Source organism: Oryza glaberrima, chromosome 1, assembly GCF_000147395.1.
Source record: "Oryza glaberrima chromosome 1, OglaRS2, whole genome shotgun sequence".
NCBI classification, from domain to species: Eukaryota; Viridiplantae; Streptophyta; class Magnoliopsida; order Poales; family Poaceae; genus Oryza; species Oryza glaberrima.
The window spans coordinates 26,927,262-26,947,919 of NC_068326.1; the positions used below are offsets into that span (position 1 = coordinate 26,927,262).

Genomic DNA, 20,658 nt, shown 5'->3' on the forward strand with positions numbered 1-20,658 from the left:
AGGAAATGATTATGCCAAGTTGACTCGCTAGTTCATCCAAGTGAAGAGTTCAGGAATGTTATTTAAGCTTATCCACTGGTTGCCTTAGCTGTTTATCGCACAACAATTTTATTTATGGTAATTTGGAACCATGCCATTATAATTTTGCAAAGTTTAAGATATATCATCGGTATCTCAATGACATGTAGGACCCATATGAGTCAATGACATGTTGGTCAGAATGACATATCTTAAATTTTGCAAAATTATAATGGCATGGTTCCAATTTTCCCTTTTATTATTTAACCCCTACAAGAATATAGTTGTTCGCTAAAGTTTGTAAGTGTCAAACAAGGCCTACTTATGCAAGTTTGGCGATTTATTCGCAGATTTACAACTGGTATACGTTTCTATCTGTTTGGTACCACAAATCAATAAAATGCAGTAAATCATGCAAGACTCCATTTCATTGAACCGGATGAAAGGATGACAGGCAAAAATACCCTTCATTTCATCTGATATTTCACTTACCTTCCATGCGAAAGGAATGGCTACACTTGGGAAGGTACATGAACATTTACAGTTGATGAACCGCAGTTGATGAACCGGCTTTACTTTCCACTAAAAAAAAGGAACCGGCTTTATACATCTCTAGAACTGTATAAACAGAGACGGGACGGGACGAGATGTTGGTACTCTTGCAGTCTTGCTCAGTGCTCTTCGAAAACTGGTCCTTGTCCCGGCAGAAGGAAAGCAGCGATGCCCTGGTCCTTGTCCCGGCAGAAGCTGGTGATATTGCTCAGTGCTCTTCACAGATATTCACAATGAATATGAAATGTGGCTTGCGAAAAGAAGCCAATGAACACAGCCCCACATCGTCAAAAGAAGCCTGCAAGCTGACTACTCTGAATCTATCCTGAATCTTTGTGTACCACAGTGCTCGCTTGAGCTACCAGTTGATAAACCCCTCTCCCTATTGTGCCCGGTTCTACCTACCCTAAGAGGACCTGAACTTGAATATCGTCGAAAAGAACCAGATGCATCAAGAGTGTCATAATGTGCTGATGCATTGAACAGCTCAGCAGATACAACAGGTTCTACGTCCACATCCAGGCTTGCTCTACTTATAATCCCAGAATCCTGAATATGTAAATCTTGGCTGAAACTTCTTGATTCATTGAACTCGCTGCCTTCATCGCATACCAACTTCAAAGCTTGAACAACTTCACCCATAAATGGGCGCTGATCCACCTCAGGCTGCACGCACATAGAAGCAATAGCTGCTACTTTTGCAATGCTGTCGAATAGGATGCTATTTCCAAGTGATGGATCAATTATTGTTTCCAAGCCATCTCTGCTAGTAAGAAAAGGACAAGCCCATGCAACTAAATTTTCTTGCCCTGGAGGTCTCAAAATATCCACCGGTTTCCTTCCGGTAAGAAGCTCAAGGAGGACGACACCATAGCTGTAGACATCACTCTTTACTAGAAGATGCCCAGTCATTGCGTATTCAGGAGCAACATACCTAACAAGAGTTCATAATCTTTTTAAGGTGAGGATGTTAACCAACTACAGATAGTAAGATAATAATTTCAGATCAAAACTTACCCGAAAGTTCCCATAACACGAGTTGAAATATGCTCATTCCCCTCACCTATGGCTGTTCTTGCTAGGCCAAAGTCTGACACCTTGGGGGTGAAGTCATGTTCCAATAAGATGTTACTTGACTTGAAGTCACGGTGTATGACACGGGGACTAGAATCTTCATGCAAATAAGCAAGAGCACGTGCAGCACCAAGTGCAATTTTAAGCCTAGCATCCCAATCAAGTGGAGCAGTTCCCTTATCTGATCCTGCTTGGAATTTTAAAAAAAAGAACCATATTATTCTAGTTAGCTATTACGGACCGGCCAAAATACTTATGTCTGGCCAAAAAAGTCACCTATTAAGGAGAATAGAATATGGATATACTATGAATCCATGAAACATGTCAAAATTTTATAAAATGCAAGTTTGTATTTGTCAACATGATGGAAAGGAATTCCCTTAAGAAACATTATGTAATGGGATTCCCTTAAAAAAACATAATGTAACAGGAGATTAGTGCACAATACATTTCATGTCTTAGTGCACAGTGTTCACATGTGTGACTTTGTTATAAGCGACAACAGCTGTATTATCTACAGGGCAGAATTATGAATTTCTTGTCAACAAAGTGCTTGACTGGTTTGATGCATCTCTCCAAGCAAAATAGACACGATAAAGTAACAAATGATGCCTTAGAAACTGTTCAGTGGAAAAAAAAAGGAGAACAAAATATTACCGTGCAAGTGAGATTCCACACTACCATTTGGAACAAGCTCATACACAAGACACCGGATATGTTCTTCTGTGCATATACCTATCAACTTAACCAGGTTTCTGTGATGCAATCGGCTAAGCATCTCAACCTCAGCTAAAAATTCCCGTGTACCTTGCTGGTCGTCCCTCTTAAGAATTTTGACAGCAACCCGTTCTCCATCCTCAAGAATACCTTCATAAACACGTCCAAAACCACCCTCGCCAATAATTCTGGAGTTGTCAAATCTTTGTGTAGCTCTTTCCATCTCAATCAAGCTAAATGTTTTCGCTGTCCCTTTATATGTCACTATGCTTGAGCTGAAAGATGGAGATGCTGAAATAGGTCTGCTTCCTAGCCTGCTCCCAACAACTGCAGACCCAGGACCTACATTTCCAACGCAATCATTGATGGAAGAAAATAATTTAGCATCAGTTTTTAACTTTTGCAAAAATATAATCCTTTCAGATTTGGTCAAAGTTGTTCCAAGTACTTTCACTACTTAAGCATGAAATATAACTCTTGTTCTTTGATTATTTCAAGGTAATATTACTTTTCAACCATACAAATATGAAACATAACTTCTCAGTTCTTGAAAGCTAGAAAACGAATGATCATTTTATGTGGATTGGTTTTCTACAAAATAATCAAACAATCCTAACAAGGCCTCAGAATGGATATAGGGTGTGTTCGGCACTGCCGGTTCCCAACTTTCCCCTCTCGTTTTCTTCGCGCACGCTTTTTAAACTGTTAAACGGTGTGTTTTTTGCAAAAAGTTTCTATACGAAAGTTGCTTTAAAAAATCATATTGATACATTTTTGAAAAAAAAAAGCTAATACTTAATTAATCACACGCTAATGAACCGCTCTGTTTTCCGCGCGCACTGTTCCCGGTTGGAAACCTCCAGTAGCGAACTCACCCATAGTCATGGAAAGAATGACAATGATTGTTTCACCAGATTGCATTTGCTACACCTTTTCTAATATGTGACTAATAAAGATAAATACAGCAACACTGCATGGATTGAATGTCTTGTTACCTGCAGGCTTCGGTGGCATAGGTGACTCTTCAGTTAAATGGTTGCGGTTTCTAATCTTGAAACAAATTACCAACGCAGCTCCAGAACATAAAATAAAAGCAAAGACACTTGAAAGAACAATTATAACAATTATGCCCCTGCTTTTTGTTTCTCTGTGGTTTCCCACATCAACAGCAAGTGGATGCAACCTTGGATCATTAACATTGCTAAGACCATTGTTCATCCCGGGAGCTGTTGGTGGCGACGGAGGAAGACCTGTATGAATAAGTGAAAGTAACCATATCAAGACCCTTTCTAAAAAACAAACTATGTCAATGAAATTAGAGATGAAATCTCTGTCTGGAGGACAGCAGGAATTTTGAAAGGAGATGGCGACTAGTCTCTAGCCCATCCCTACCCTTTTTCTTTTTCCGGTTACCCAGCTAGCTGGGGTGCCACCAGTTTCGACAGACTACTGTTGTTGTACTCTTTTACAATTTCTATTTTTTTTCTCCATCAATCTTAATGAAATTTGATCAGCCTCTTCCTTTGGCCGATCCGGCTAAAAAGAATATCATGCCAGTGGTTTCACTCACTCACTCACTCACACACACACACACACACAGAGAGAGGAAGTGAACTGATTGACCTGAATAATAAACAAAATAATTAAGGATTTACTCGAATATCGGAAAATCCAATAAGGTTTATAGGAATTAACAAAGAGAATATGTATAATGACACAATAAAAATTACAAATAGCTCTTACCTTGGTAGGTAACATATAACACATCATAGTTTCCAAAATGCATAGAGTTTATGTTGACCTGCTTGTGCCAAAACCTTTCAAATACTAAAAGTGCTGTTGCCTTGTCAAATTTTTCTCCCAGTGGCACAAGATCAATAAGGACAACTGTTTTCTCTGGGTCCTCAGTTGCAGCATTTGCTCCCATTACACGAACTTGACTTTGTTTCATGAGCACTCCAGATGCAATATCTTGTGCAAGTTCTGATACCAATGCAAAGAATGTGTACAAAGCTATACCTAAACGAAGCTCAACTTTTATTGGCCACACACAAAGACATGTAGTTCCAGGGAGACTATTGGTCAGAGGATCTTGACAATTTAACGCCATGCAATCTGGCAAATAGAAAAGATGAATGGATCACAGCTGAGTAGCTTACATGATTGGATAGAGCACATATATTGATGAATTCATATACAAAAGATAGTATCCTCAGGTAGCATACATGAACTCGGAGGTGGTGGCGGAAATGATTGGGGTGCTGGTGCCAAACTCTTGGGCTTTTTAAATGCATGACTGTCGGGCGGATTCACAGGTGGTAGACCAGGTTCTGCATAGGCGTAATGACATGGAAAATAACAAAAACAAATTATATGGTGAAATTGGTATAAAAGCAACAGGGGAGCTAAATTGGCCCTACTGGGATTGACATAAGTTGAGAGAAGATAAAACTTTTGCATTTAGATAAACTTAGTGGAAGGTGGAAATTTGTGGACCTAAATATTAGTATCATATCCAAATGTGTTTAATCACCATAGCAAGGTAGGACGGGTTGCAAACTAAAATAAAAGGTGTAAGTTCAATCTCCGTACTCTTATCAAGTATACCAGAGATAATTCTTGCATCACTGTGCAAAATCTCAGTGTCCTATAATCCTATTCAACATCATGATAAATAGAAGGCCGTGCATGTTATGGCCTGTTCTTAGGGGGGGTATGACTGGAGCATTTGCAGAGGTTAGAACAAATGAGACAACATAAAGGAAAAGGAGAAATTTCAAGAATGTCTAACTGACCTGGAGAATTTGAAGGTGAGTGATATTCATGGGGATGACGTGGTGCATACGCGGGATTTCCTTGTGCATTTCCTTCAGATGGAGGCAAGCCTACAGGTGCAGGTGCAGGACTATGGTGTAAGCCAGAACGTCCATGTTTCGTCGCAGAAGCATTATCAGCTTTATGTGGAGTAGGGCTTATGACAGGAAAGGATCCTGCAGCAAACATTGCCTTAGTGAGATGAGTACTTTTTTTTTTTTTCTACTGTCAGCATACCTTTGTGGGGCCTATGATGTGAAGGTGGTAAATTGCTGGAATGTTGCTTTGGAGGTGCAGCAACTGGAATGCCATGTTTTCTATGGATACTGGGAGAATTTGAAGGAGAATAGGCAGGTCCTGCTCGATACAACTTCATGAATCATTTTATTACCAGCAATAGGTTCATTATGGTAGTTGTGCAGTCGGTGGAATACCTTTTACACGGGTATTATTTACAGGCAAAGAATGGTGATGCCTTCCCTTTGGAGGTGCCACAACTGGACCTGCATGGGTATTTCCATGTGTATTATTTACAAGCATGGAATGATGATGCCTTTCTTTTGAATGTGCTGCAATTGGAACTCCATGGGCCTTCCCATGGTTGGTGGGATGGATTATTGATGCTGGAGACACTGCTGGTCCTGCATATTTCAGTACAGGAAAATGGTAAGCAGATAAAAAATATATAGTTCTTGTATAAAAATTGCTTCAGAGACATACTATTGGGGTATGGCTTATTTGCAGGAAGTGGAGGATAAGATCTGATGGGAGGTGGGAAAACTGGGGGTGAAGTTGTTGGAAGTGGAGGAATAGCAAGACCTGCGTCATACATTGATGGAATTAATTTCAGCATGAACTAAGGTAATGTTTCATAAAATTCTGAATGGGTGGGATATACTTCTCGTATATGGATAAATTAATGGGGGTAGATGCTTTGAGTATTGGTGGACGAAGGCACGATGAAAGTTAAGTAGACGAGCCTGCCGGTTATAAATAGGATGTGTCGCTATAAAAAAAGTTTGTAGAAGTAGATGAACAAGCAACAGGTAATGTACATCATGTGTCTGTAAGAGTTCTTTTTATGTCCTTGGGGAGTATCAAGAAGTACAAAAGTTAACACTAGAAGGTACCTTCAGTGGATCATAAAAGAACTATTTTTGGAATGCATTAATAGATATGATTGTTTGCTTATAACAATCTTGCAATGAAATTTCATTAGCTAGAGCAAAAAAGTGTCTAATCCTACACAGGTTATGTTCATGTTGTTAAGGAATATAGTCTTGTACATATATAGGTTTCTATATACGCACTCTTGTACTCCTATATATTGCCTCCTTAGGGCTATTATTCAATATAAGCTATATTCATAACAGATGACTTCCTACTGGCTCTACTTTTGGTCTATGAGGCTACCACAGGGGAGCAGGAATCAGTAGGCAAGGGTCTTTCATTCCATTATGGGTGGCATAGTAACCTTAGGATTATTGGCTAGAATCTATGTGATTCTATTATTAACGCTAGTCAATAATAAAGGGAGTTGGGGGTTTGCTGGTTTGCCCCCATCACCTTATGTCTCTTTTTTTATTATTATTTCTACAACAAACTTATTGGTTGCATGCCTTACGGAGAGGATAGAGATATAAAACATTTCAACCTAGATTTGACTGTAACTTGGAAAAATCATATGTGAAGGTAAGGTAGATTGGCCTATGAATAAGCAAAAAGGTTTCATCATTTTCAACCTAGATTTGACAGTAACATTGATGCAGATAGAATTCAACATCAAGCTAACCAACAATTGACCTGGACTCTCGATACATGGGGATATTTCTCTGATTGGAGACTAATAAGAATGACAGGGAGCACTAGGTTGTATTGTAGGCAGCACAGTTTGCTTAGTTTGCCATTCCCTTTTGGAGGCATCGCTTTTGGAGGGCCTTTCTCATGGTCCAAGTGTTGCTATGGTGGTGAATGAAGCTTTTTTTTTTTTTGCAATAATTATAGGTCGTGCGCATCCTAATTAGTTATACAGAGGCCAGGAGTGGTCCTAGATTAATTGTATCAATGTAATTGTTTGAGATCTATAAAGCTTCCTTTATTTAAAAAAAAAGTTTGCTTAGACACTAGACAGTGAGATAAGCCATCTGTGCAAAGCAACCCACTAGGGTAGAATACACGACTTTCAGGCAAAACCAACGTAACAATTTTTCTCAACATAATTTCAAGAAACTAGATGAAACCCTATGCATTGCTGCGGGAGTTTTGTGTGATATTAGTAGAAATAACATGTAATATAGCTACATTTTGTATAATTTTCATCTTTGATCGACTAATAAAAAAGCTACAAACAATTGAGATGATATGGTTTATAAAAATTTTAATCATATATGGATTGATCATTCAAAAACAAAACTAAGGTGATGTGGCTCGATGAGAGAAGGAAAAGAAAGAAGGTAATATAGATTAGTCATCCAAAGGCAAAACTAAGGTGATATGACTTTATATAAGAGAAGAAAAGGAGGAAGATAATTTGGACCATAGATCAATCATCAAGGGCTAGAAATAATTGAGGTGATGTGACTTAATGAGAGGAGAGAAATAGCATTGACTACACTTAGTGGCGATGAACTTTATAGATATATATAGGATAACAAACCAAATCATAATTCTGAATGTACCTCTGTGGCTGATCGTTGGGCTTGGTGCATATAGTTCCTGCTGTATGTTAACACGTCTGCTAGTTGCTGCAGGTGGTTTTACATTTAGTCCTAGAAAATAATAAATATGGTAAGTTGCATATAGTTCAGAATACATGACATGATAAACAAAAATGAAAGCATCTCAGGGTATAGGTCCATTAACTTTCAGACCTAAGCTTTGGAGTCTTGGGGTTTGTAACTGTGACGGATGAAGTACAATATTCAAGTTATCTTGTGGATGTCCGCTTGTTATGGAAAGAAGAATTTTCCGAGCGAAGGCAGGAGCATGATATTGCTTCAAACCTTTGAAAACAAAACATGAACAGAATAGCTAACAATTTGTCAGCATAGCAAGCCATAATCCAGAAACCAAAATATAATAGAACGAATGGGTTGTCATTGGAGCTTAAATGTAATATAAAAGTGGCAAGAGCTTTGTTCAAGGGCAATAACTTAACAATGAATTGCTAACAAAAAATACGACTGGTCAAAAATGATCAGTGATGTCCATGATCATTGTATTTTTGGGTTAAAAACTAATAAGATGGCAACTAAAACTGAAAATATTATCAGTTGACATATATAGTGCATGCAAAGTTACAGCATTTGTCCGAGATTTATGTTCTAAAAGTTTGTCCATTTGAATTTGTCTGTCTTATGCCCCTTCTGAAAAATAAGCTTCAGTAGTTTATTTTGCAGCTAAACACTCTATTTGTCATAGGAAATAAAAAAGGTAGCTAACGAAATGGACATAACACTCGCCCCTGCCCCCAAATTTTAGGTGCATAGAATTGAGGCATCTGTATTTCTAATTTACACGTGCCATCTTATTCCTTCTAGTATGCTTAAGAGGGCGATGTTCTTCAGACCCTGCAATATTCTGTGATCCTAGCAGATGTTACAATCAGGGCACCCATCAAATCACAACAACGTCCTCAACCTCAACATCAATCTCCCATCCAATTCGAAGAATCAGAGACCCAAACAGTGATAACTATAGTTGTCATGCTAAGTATACGCATTAGTTTCACAGGAAAAAAAAACTGAAAAAACTTAATAATAGTACGAAACTTCCGCTGCAGGCTCGGGTTCTGGCAGCTCAAAACCCAAAAATCTAACAAGCAAACCACTCTAGCATTCAGGATCGGAACTGCATGATCCTGGCCAAACTAGACCAACAAGGAGGTCCCCCAAAACTCCCACAGAGCAGACCAGCACAGCACAGAGCACACCACTGCACATACCTCCAGCTCCACGGATCACGAGCACGCAGACGACCAAGGTGGCGGCGAGCGCAAGTACACAGCCACCAATCCACGCGCCTCCCGCTCGTCCTCCTCCTCCACGCCGCCCCATCTCCTGTCCTCCCTTCCCCGCCTCCCAGCCCAGCGGCAGAGCTCGGGATTCGCCACGATCACATCTCTCTCATTCACCCCGGAGGAAAAGGTCGGCACTCCTCCGCCGCAGCCCGGCGACACAGCACCGGCGCGCGGGGCAGCCGCGGAAGCGGACGGCGGGTGTCGGCGGCGTGGCGAGCGAGGTGGGAAAAATATTCGGTGCGGCGGCGACTAGTAAAACAAAACGTGGGGGAGCAGCGAGCACGAACCCAACAGTAGTCAGGCTCGGGCAGGCAGAAGAATCCTGCCAGTTTTGACAAGGGGAAATCCAAAACCAAAAGATAAAAAAAAAAAAAAAATCGCGGACGCTGAGGCGGAGGCGCGGTGGCCGTGGTGGTGGTGGCGGACCAAACCGAAAGGCTTGCCTCCCTCCGCCGCGATCCGCGCGCGCCCCAAACCGGCAGCGATTCGCTGTCGTCTACTCGTCTCCGCGCGCGGCCGCGAGGGAAACTGTTGGTTTTATTTTCGAGGTTTGGTTTCGCGGCAGGCGGGAGACGGAGGAGAGGAGAGGAGAGGGCGCCGTGCTGCGGTGGACTTGTGGTGAGTGGTGACGAGGAGAGGTTTCTGGTTGATGTTGTGCGGGGGAGTAGCGGCGCGTGAGGATTGTTGAATCTGTTGTTGTTCGGTAGGGTCTCACCTCAGCGACCATACTACTGTAGTTAGGTGGGAGAGACTGGCCAGCCAGGCAGGCCAGGCCGCTGGTGGTGGTGGCCGCGTGGGGGCTTTTTTCCTGTCCTTTTTTGGGGACAGCGGCAATCAGTGAGATTACTATGGCCCCCCGGAGCTATAGTTAGCTATGGCTATACTCTGATTACCTCCAGCCATCTCATGCTTGCGACTTTGCGAGTGGCAACAGCAGAAACAATGGTCGCTTGTAATTGACCGACGTTTTACCAGTGTACAAACCCTGATGAATTTAAAAAGTATATTAGCTTATGGTTTGGACAGGACGATTTGGCATCCCTAAAACTTCTAGCTTACTGTTTGTAGTCACTATAGTCAGTAGTCATACGTCTCGCAGAATGGATCACCATTAGAAAATCCCATGTTAGAAAATGTCATCACACGTCAAAAATGAGCTAACGTTGATTAATCATTTAACATTTTCATTTGAACTTGTCAAGACCATGGAGTCTCCACGAAGCAAGGCCAGGTAGCCTACTTCCCTCTACAGTGTATTGTTTCACCTCGTGCATATTGTGGCCTAGCCCTTTTCCCTAAACTAGTGTAATGCGTAGCTGTACTTTTCTCCAAGTGTGGCATGGCACTTTTATGTGCTAGCAATATCGGTTGAAGTATTTATACTAGCAATAATGTGATTTATTTGTCTGTTTTAAATCACGTGGGCATCTCCAAGGATAATTTGCACTGAACTGTTTTGCTGGGATCCACTGTAAAAAATGATTGGTTGATTCAATGTATGGTTCGTTTGTGGATCATGGTAGTAGAATGTTTTTACTGGCAGTAGAATTTATAAATCTGGTCATTTCTACTGTCGTTTGATAGTACAGTATTCTGGCATAGAGCATTATAAAGATACCCTTGAATCATAAGAAAAGGTTAAATATATGAGGAAGTGTTGAAGCACGGACGAATTGCTCATCCTTTTCTATGTTTGTATAGCTAGCATATGACCATTGCTTCGCAAATAAGATTCCTCGGCTAGAGACCACTAAAAGACCTTATTTTGTACACTTATTTCTTTTCCAAACAAAATGTGCATTTTAAGACGCACCTTATTAGGCGGCTAAAAACAACAAGGCAGCCAATGATCTGGACTGGTCCAGTATACGTACTCGATCGCTCAGAGCTGGCAATCCACAATAATAATTAAAAAAAAACTGACACGGTTTGATGTCACGCCACGTCCAGTGTGAGATCATCCTTTGCTGTAATGCTCCACACAGAACGGGAGATTGATAAAAAGGACACATATTGCGGTACCATGTGTGGAGCATTTTGAAAAGCAGGATTAATGACTCAACAGCGGATCAGTGGTAACGCAGTCCCACAAAACCAAAGATTATCTACTCCTGTATATTTTCCGTTCCTTTTCCAGGAGGGCAACCTAGCAGAGAAAGCGAACCAGGGATGAAGTGCCTTGCGTGTCGCTGATGCATTGTCTTTGATGGCAACCGGACAAGCCACACTCACGTTAGACCCTTTGGAACTTTAAGCTAGACGTGCAATCAGTACGGTGAAAGTAAGATGCCCATTTTCCAGCAATGGTAAAGCTTTTCAGACTTCTTTTTGGCTGATGTTGGTTTATCCATCGTCCCGAATTGATCATGGTCAATTAGTACTCAGTGATTGAAATCTCGGTTCAAATTTTTTGAAATTTTGAAACCCCGGCAAGCAACTATCGTGCCCATAAATTTCAGATTTTTCCAAACTTTTTGGAATTTGGTAAAAAAAAATTCAGTCAATATTTATTAAATTTTCAAAAAAAAAGTGTGCAAAAGAGTACCAAAATACCAAAAAAAAACCGCAATAAATTGGTGATACCGAAAATTTGGTCCAAACCAAAAGTGCAAACCTATAGGAAGCCAATATCTACATGTGAAATTTCGCAGCACCAACCGACATAAAGTTTAGCGTGCTTTGTTGAGTTATATAATAGTAATAGTATTGCACATCAGTTGCGCCATAGCTGTGCTATAACAAATTAGAACAGTAGCTGCACTGTACAACAACTAGCCCAACATGTCATTTGTATAGGCTTCACAGTCACACTCTGATGCATAATACTAAGTATTTTAATAAGCATTAGTTATTGCCATATTTATTTTTTTAATATACAATACAATTAACTTGCTGTATTGAAAATTGATGATAATATTTATTCAACTGATTATTTAATTACAGTGAAAATAGTTCTCTAGATCTACCATTAAAATGATTTAAGATGGATATCAAATGAATTAACTGTATGATAATAGTAGCACGATGCACTACTGGATTACAATCAAGGTGGTGTTTTTTTCTTCTAAAGATGAAGATTAAGTTTTTTACGTAAAATAAGGTGGTATTAACGTATAATTGATTGGGTTTAAATTATTATAAACTTTAAAATAGATTAATATGATATTTTATAACAACTTTCATATAGAAAGTTTTCGTACGAAACGCACTGTGTAGCAGTTTGAAAAGCGTGCCACGAAAATTTTAATCTGTATTCAACTTTTGTTGGAGAAAAGAACAGTACCCAATCTCAGAGCAGCTATCCACCACCGCACACACGCCTTTGGAGTTTGGACCGCCATTATTCATCACCTTTTCCTCTTGATGGACCATGCATATGGGCAAATTGACAACGACATGCCACACACAACGTGGTCACTAACGATCCTAGATGTATACTACATACATGATACATTTGATGATTTCACCGAATCACCGATCAGGCGATCAACTGAAGGACACAGAATTATTGTGATTTGTGAACGTGAGCTTTCTGTCCAGTCATCCAAGGACGCTGATGTCCTCTATTAGGTACGCGAGGTGTCCATGGCAATATCCGTGGTATATATAAAGGTAGGAGAAAATAGATAATATGCCACTCTCTAAGATTGGTTCGGATAAAATGTCACTCAATACAATGCATCGGATAAAATGCCACTCAATACATTGCCTACCGGATGAAATGTCACTTTAGAGACTTTTGTGCCCAAAATACCCTGGAAAGAGAGAGAGAGGGGAGGGCCGGCTGGCCGGCGGCGGAGGCAGCCACCGGGAGGGAGGAGGAGACGGCGCGGGGGAGGAGGAGAATGGCACGGCGAGCAGAGGAGGCGACGCGGAGGGAGGAGGATAGGCCTCGCCGGGAGGACAAGGCGGCGGTAGCGGCCAGCGGGGAGGACGGGGCGGCAGCGGCAGCCGGCGGAAGAGGCGACTACAGTGGAGCTCATACCGTCGTCCCCGTCGCCGGTCGGTGCTGCTCGCCGCGCCATCCTCCTCCCTCCCCATCGTCCACGTCGGCCGCCGCTCGGTGAGGCCTATCCTCCTCCCTCGTCGTCGTCCTTCCCTCCCCGCTGTCACTGCCGGTCGCCTCTGCCGCCGCCCGGCGAGGCCTTCGCCGCCGGCCAGCCCTCCCCTCTCCCCCCCCCCCTCTCTCTCTCCAGGGCATTTTGGGCACAAAAGTCTCTAAAGTGGCATTTCATCCTGTAGACAATGTATTGAGTGGTATTTTATCCGGTGTATTGTATTGAGTGGTATTTTATCCGAACCAATCTTAGAGAGTGGCATATTGTCCGTTTTCTCATAAAGGTAGACATCTCAATTCAGCCGTACACAATCACCAGCGAAGCAGTCGGAAGCGAATGCTAGGTACAATCACCAGCGAGTAGTAGCTACGGGTTAAGTAGCTAGAATAGCTATATGCGGAGGCGTCGAGCGCCGCTAATGCGGATCCATGCACGCGTGACAATAACAGCAACCACAAAGCCCTCACCCCTCAGCCTGCTTGCAGCTAGCCTTGCACTGTGTCCTTCCCTTTTCAAAGCGACAAAGCACTCACACTCTCACACACTCACTGCACTGTGCAGTGCAAGCGTGCGTAAATGAAATTTCACCACCAACTTCCATACCGGCATAGTACTCATCAAGTCTCTCTCACCCAGTTGCTAGTGTACCTGTCAATCACTGCTTGCACATCATCGAATGTTCAGTCACTGCATCAGCATGCTGTTCTATCTACCGAGCACGAGGTCACCTGTAATTAAACCATCCAAGCCCTACGTGTCCAACAACTGCGCGTCGTCGGATTGGTCGAGAACCCAGAACGGACGCCGACGAAAAAACGGACGAGACGGGAGCGACGCACGAACGGACGCCTTGAACCGCACCAGAAGTTAATTCCGTGGTTGTTTCCACTTTCCACCAGCAAGTGGTCGACGACTCGACGGGCAACGAGCTAGCGACCGAGAGCGAAGCGACCCGCTGTCCCGCTTGCGTCGGCGACGGAGTCCGGAATTCCGGATAATATAGGGTAAGCGGCTATGCGTGCTTTTGGTCTGGAAACGCATGTGACGGCACGGCAGGTAGGCGACGCGAACGCGAGCTTCCGGTACGTAACGGCGCGAACGGTATGTACGTGAGGTGGGCGTTTTCGCCGGTAGCTTGCGGAAGTTAGGAACGGTTTGACGCGTGACGCATGACGAAGTTGGGCGGCGGATAGGTTGGATCGGAGGGGATAAGCTCATATCGCGGTTTAGATCGGGAATTCGGTCCGCTTTTGGTCCGATCCAACGAATTCTCCCCTTTGCCGTCTTCACTCTCACCCCATTTCTTGCCGCGACTCTGCAAGTGGGTTGGTCGAGCGGCTGGAGTGGAGATGCCATGTTTTGTTATTCCGTCCTCCACCAGCCGGCAACAGAGGGGATCAAATCAAAGAAAATAGAGCCCAGTCACGCTCACGTTCATAGGCTCACGCTAATCTCTGTTTCACATCATTTTGGCCCTGTTTAGTTCCCCAAAAGTTTTTTTTTTTAAAAACATCACATCGAATCTTTGATACATGCATGCATGTAGCATTAAATATAAATTAAAAGAAAAATCAATTACACAGTTAGGGGAAAAATCGTGAGACGAATCTTTTGAGCCTAATTAATCCATGATTAGATATAAGTACTATAGTAACCCACATGTGCTAATGATTAGCTTTATCTTCAACGCCTACTAGTACGAAATCCACCCCCGCAAGCACGCGTGGCTAGTAGTACTCCGGAGCTAGCAAGGGGCAGGGATCCGGTTCTAACATGTGGTACATCAATATAGGCCCTGTTTAGATCCGGAGGACTATTAAATAGCCCTCCGGAATCTTACTATTTAGGAGTATTAAACTTAGATTACCGATAAAACCGATTCCATAATCCCTAGATTATTTTGCGAGACGAATCTAATGAGTTATATTAATCCATGATTTGCTACAGTAATGCTACAGTAATTAGCCGCTAATCATGTATTAATATATATCATTAGATTTGTCTCGCAAAATAGTCTAGGAGTTATGGAATCAGTTTTATCGGTAATCTAAGTTTAATACTCCTAAATAGTAAGATTTTGGAGGACTATTTAATAGCTCGGAGGATTCAAACGAGGCCATAGATGTGTTGCGAGACTGCTGGTGCCGGTGGTTGAGCAGTAGAGTAGGAGTAGAAACGTGCTGGGGGCGGGGACACGGACAGCAAAGGTGGTCGCTGTCGGCGACGACGACGTGACGCTGCGAGCCTGCGTCGACGAGAGACCCACCCAACCGTTGGTTATCCATCGGTCAGCCGACCGGATCGGCCTGTCGCGTTCTCGGCTCGATCGTTCGCCCGCAGCCACAGCCCCGCAGGTGCCCGTACGTGACCCATCGCGGCTCGAATCCTGCGCGCGAACAGCGGAACAACGGAAGTTCATGCGGTGCTCCGATGCGATCCTGGGCGCGTGACGATGATCGGCCGGGGCGCGTGCATATGCATGTGCGTCGCGCGCTGCCATCCTGCCTGGCGCATCAGACGGACCGCGGTCAGGCGCGCGGTCCCAGCGCAAGGAAGTGAGGAACAACACCGTGGCCGGTGTTTAGAATCCCGGAACGTTATTTTGAGCTTCAAACCATTTGATCTGGTGTGTGCGTTGGATACCATAATTTTTTCCCAAGCCAGGAGTAGCTAGGAAGTTCTAGGAACAAACATGGAGAAATGGGGGATGTGAACATATTCCGAAAACTATATTTTCTTATGGACAAAGTAATCTGAACATGCAAAAAATCGGTGGTCTTGGGACGGACTATTGGTGCCATGATGCCTAACATCGACGTCTAGAGCACGATGCTGCTCCTTCGACTTCGAGTGATTATTCAAAATCGAGAATTGACATATGCCCACCAAGTACGATTTTCAGGTTTGGCACACTGTCTCATTTCAAAATTTCAGTCGCCACGCGTTCACGTTGACTTTATTTTTTTGACAGCCATTTATATTTGACTTAGAAACCATAAACCTTAGGCCTTATATTTAGTTAATAGGTTAGTTAAATAATTTCTCGCTCGTCAAAGGACATCTATAAATCTTAATCATTCATTATTCATTATGTTTCTTCCTTTTGATCATAACCTTCACTCATTTTTCTATTCCAGTCCCACTCTTCTTACCCCATAATCCAAATAAACCTTTAGGATGGGTTCGTTAGTGTTGGTTGACAACCTTCTCCTCCAACATGAAAAACAGAGCAGCTCATTAACATATAATTAATTAAGTATTAATGAAAAATAACTTGAAAAATATATTAATATATTTTTTAAAACAACATTTCTATAGAATTTTTTTTACAAAATACATCATTTAGGGCCCCTTTGATTCGCAGGATAGGAAAAACACAGGAATTGAAGTAGTATGATTCTTCAATCCCGCAGGAATCAAAAACATAGGAAAAAAATGAAAGGTGCCCTTTGATAGTGCTATAGGAAAAATACAGGATTTCTCTTCCGGTTTGAATTTGAACAGATAGCCGTTGGCGTTCAAAGCAAGTACTAGCCGTTGCATGTCCTTATATATATTGCTGTAGCTGCAACTGGACATCAACAAAACTAGCTCACCTCACCTTCGATTGTATCGGCAGACAAGAGCTCAAACGTGGCAATTCATTTGGTAAGTCATAAATGATTTTTTTTTCTTTTTGGTATGTATGTAAGGATTAGCAACTTATTTGCTTGCTTCTGCTCTCCTATAGATATTGGTAGACCAAACCATCAGATTTATTATTTGTTGTTGATTTCCCCTGTGATTGTCATGGATCCAAGTTATCGACGACGGTCACAGAATGAAGATGAGTTCATGCTTTTTGTTCTCCCTACCATCGAAGGAGATTCGTCACAACCATCATCTAGTAGGAAACCGATGCACACATCAAAACTTTCAGGGGCTTGTCGTGTTAATGAAATCTTAACAGGTCATCAGAGCCTAAGCAAAAGGAATTTTCGCATGGAAGTTAATGTTTTTCGAGCTTTAGTCAATAAGTTGCGTGAGAAACAACTACTTGCTGATGCAAGAGATGTCTCAGTAGAAGAACAAGTTGCTATATTCTTGTATGCACTAGCAAAAAATGCAAGTAATGAGACCTTGCAAGATCAGTTTCAACACAGCGGGCAAACAATAAGCAAGTATTTTGGGGTTGTGCTTGATGCAGTTACACAACTTACATGTGTATATATACGGCCACCTTTCCTACACCCCCATCATATCTTAAGACCAAAATTTCACCCCTTTTTTGAGGTATGAACAGATTCATGTTTTGATTTTTTTTTTACTTTGAGTTAAACCAATCATTGTACATAAAAAGACTTAATCAAGGTTATATTTGTATTTGTATAGAATTGTGTTGGCTCTATTGACGGGACACATGTACCAATGATACTTCCACTAGACCAGCAAGAACCATACCGGAATAGAAAGCAAACAATTTCTCAGAATGTTATGGTAGCTTGCGACTTCGATCTGAAATTTGTACATGTACATGCCGGCTGGGAGGGATCAGCTTCAGACGCAAGAGTTCTTCAAGATGCACTAAACCATGGTTTTGAAGTACCTCCTGGTAAATTTTTTCTTGTAGATGCTGGTTATGCAAATACAACACAGTTTCTAGCACCGTATCGTGGGACAAGATATCATTTAAAGGAACAGGGCAGAGCTAATCAGAAGCCACAAAATTATAAGGAGTTATTCAATCTTCGGCATGCACAACTCAGAAACCATATAGAGAGAGCAATTGGTGTATTAAAAATGAGATTTCCTATACTAAAGACCGGCTCACACCACCCAGCTCGTAAACAAGTTGATATTTCGGTTGCTTGTTGTGTTCTACACAACTTCATACGCCTGCATAATGGAGATATGGTGTGGCCAAGTAATTGTCGTTTGGAGATTGATCCAGATCATATTGTTGATGTGCCAAATGGAGACGAGAACTATAATGGTGATGTACAAGAATTTAACAACTCTAGAGAAGCTGGGAATAGAAAACGAGATGACATGGCACAACGGATGTGGAACCATTACGTAGCACGAAGGAAATAATATATTGCATTTGACCACCATGGCATTCAAGGTCAATTACTAGTCTTGTACTCCAAGTTTGTCACATTCTACTTAATGAAGTAACTACTTGCATGCACTCCCTCTAAGCAAAAGTATATCCTACTACTATCTGCTTCACAAAAGTACCCCCTTTGTTTCACAAAAGTACTATCCTTCTATTTGCATGCCATCTGTTTCACAAAAGTACTATCCTACTACTTGCATGCCATATGTTTCACAAAAGTACTCACTCTAATGCTGCGATTTCCTTTCTAATCCAAGCCAAGCGTAATGCATCACTTGAAAAGGACAAGAAAACTTCCCTATTATCCTTACCTTTGAAGATATCAGCTGCCACCAATATATCTCCTATTTGTAGACCATGTAAACCTTCAAGCACTGTGATACACTTGTTGATGCTGTAAGGATCCTCCAATTTCTTCTCCTCAATTGCAGCAAATCGATCTATTTCTTCTTTTTTAAGTTTTAGGTATCTCTCATGAAATCCATCATCGGGACTAACAGATTTGATCTTTTGTTTCTTCCCAAGTCGAGATTCAGGAACCTCTGAAGGTGTTTGTGCCGAGCTAGGTGGGACTTTTGTGAGATGGACAGGGGTAGGTGAATGCTGTGAAAAGTCCAAATTGGCTGTCTCAACCTCTTCACCAAAAGGAAATTGCAAACCTGATTCACTTGGAGCATTTGAATTAGGGGATGGTGACTGATATGTATCAACCGCATTTGCTTCTTGTGTTGAATGAGCTGGTGCATTCTTTGTCTTCCTTGCATAATGGTCCATACCATGGTGAGTTCTCCCTTCAGCATAACGACCTGCACAATTATATTCTCCTCACGATCAGCATAACTTGCCTAAAACATTTCAACAAAACAAACAAACCACTGATAAAAAAAAATAAAGCTCACCATCATAAAGTGGAGCTAAATCATCAAAATATGGGAACGACTTATCTCGCCAATGAATTGCATCTTTGTTCTTGCGATCAGCAAAAGTGTCCCAAACACTTTGTGGTGCACTCACCATCATTCTGTCACTATCCCACCCAAAACCACTTTGATCCAACAAATCTTTAACACTGCGATAATCTTTCTTCAAATCCTGCTCCTTTTGCTTGACTTGGTTGGTCGTAAATGATGTACCGAATTTTGTATTTAGGCGGCAAACAATATTTGTCCATGCTTCCTTACTCCAAGCATTTTGTGTTCGAAAACCTGGCACGTCATGATCTGTTAGGAGCTCAATAAGGAACATCTTCATCTGGTGACTCCATCTGGCTCTCTTTGCCGTCCCTAAATTTGACAAACATTTAACAATTTCAGTTTCAGCAGCAATATGAAACAAAAAAGGTTTGATGCAAACAACAAGTGAAACTGAATTTGCAAATATTACCTATTTCTTGACGCTCTGCAGTCCCATGCTCACTGTCAACATCAACATAAACCTGTGATAGAGGTTGCTGGCTTCGTCGATCGGACAAATTGCGTTGATTTGTCATGGTCATCTGAGAAGAGCCTTTCGATGGCATTGCTTTCCTAACCCCAAAAAAAAAGAAAGAAAAAAGAAATACACAATCCTTATCACAGAGGGATTTACACCTACAGTGCCAATGAAACAAACTAGTTCCAAGTAGTCAGCTTAAAAATTCACTAATCCATAGATCCAAAGTACAGAAGCACTAATAAGTCAATAATAAGTCAAGTATGAAAGCTCAAAAGTGCAGACAAATACCAAATTGATGGCCCTGGCTGCTGCCCTCGATGGCGGACCTGCCGCACGCCTCCGCCTAGCGGAGCCCAACCTGCGCGCCAGATGGATGCTGTGCTTGGTTGCTACGTGCTGCTAGTTGTTGGGCCGGCGTCCCCAGCGGAAGCCGCATATGCGACTGAGCCGGCGAGCCTCGCCTCCGCCTTGCACCCCCAGCGGCCGGCTCAAGCTGCTGTCTATCTCTATCACAGTTGGCTTTCTTGGCTGCTAATATGTGGTCCTCGGTGTTCTCGTTCCCATCTTTCTCTCTCTCTTTTTTTCTGGAAGAAGCGCGAAGGGCCACGGTTTACCGCCAAACACACAAAAGTGGCGCCAACGACGACGTGCGCACGCGTGGGCGCGCCCTTCTTTCGCGCCAGGAAAGTTTCCAAAGAGGTCAGACCTCTTTCTTATTTTCCTGTGAAAATGAACTAAAGGAATGCAATCCTTAGGAATGTTTCCTTTCATTTCCTATGAATCAAAGATATACATAGGAAAAAATCCATAGGATTGTAAATCCTACAAAAATCCTATGCCAATCCTTTGAATCAAAGGAGCCCTTAGTAGTTTCA

The 20,658-nt window shown here is 42.1% G+C and overlaps 1 protein-coding gene across 5 annotated transcripts; it reads right to left on the reverse strand.

The window, feature by feature from the left end:
• Positions 1-428: 428 nt before the first annotated feature.
• Positions 429-9,856, reverse strand: LOC127784476 (receptor-like serine/threonine-protein kinase ALE2). Of its 5 annotated transcripts, none has more exons than XM_052311820.1 (13): positions 9,119-9,856; positions 8,046-8,177; positions 7,854-7,943; positions 5,896-5,994; positions 5,610-5,816; positions 5,413-5,532; positions 5,157-5,246; positions 4,587-4,691; positions 4,105-4,476; positions 3,357-3,611; positions 2,302-2,703; positions 1,588-1,834; positions 429-1,504 (listed from the first exon to the last, which is right to left on the reverse strand). In XM_052311820.1, exons 1-13 carry the CDS (start codon positions 9,228-9,230, stop codon positions 880-882), a joined length of 2,856 nt encoding a protein of 951 aa, XP_052167780.1. In that variant the 5' UTR covers positions 9,231-9,856; the 3' UTR covers positions 429-879. The 5 variants fall into 5 exon arrangements, with proteins under 5 accessions (XP_052167780.1, XP_052167766.1, XP_052167754.1 ...); XM_052311806.1 differs by having other exon boundaries at positions 1,588-1,825; positions 5,157-5,351; XM_052311794.1 differs by having other exon boundaries at positions 5,157-5,351.
• Positions 9,857-20,658: the final 10,802 nt, after the last annotated feature.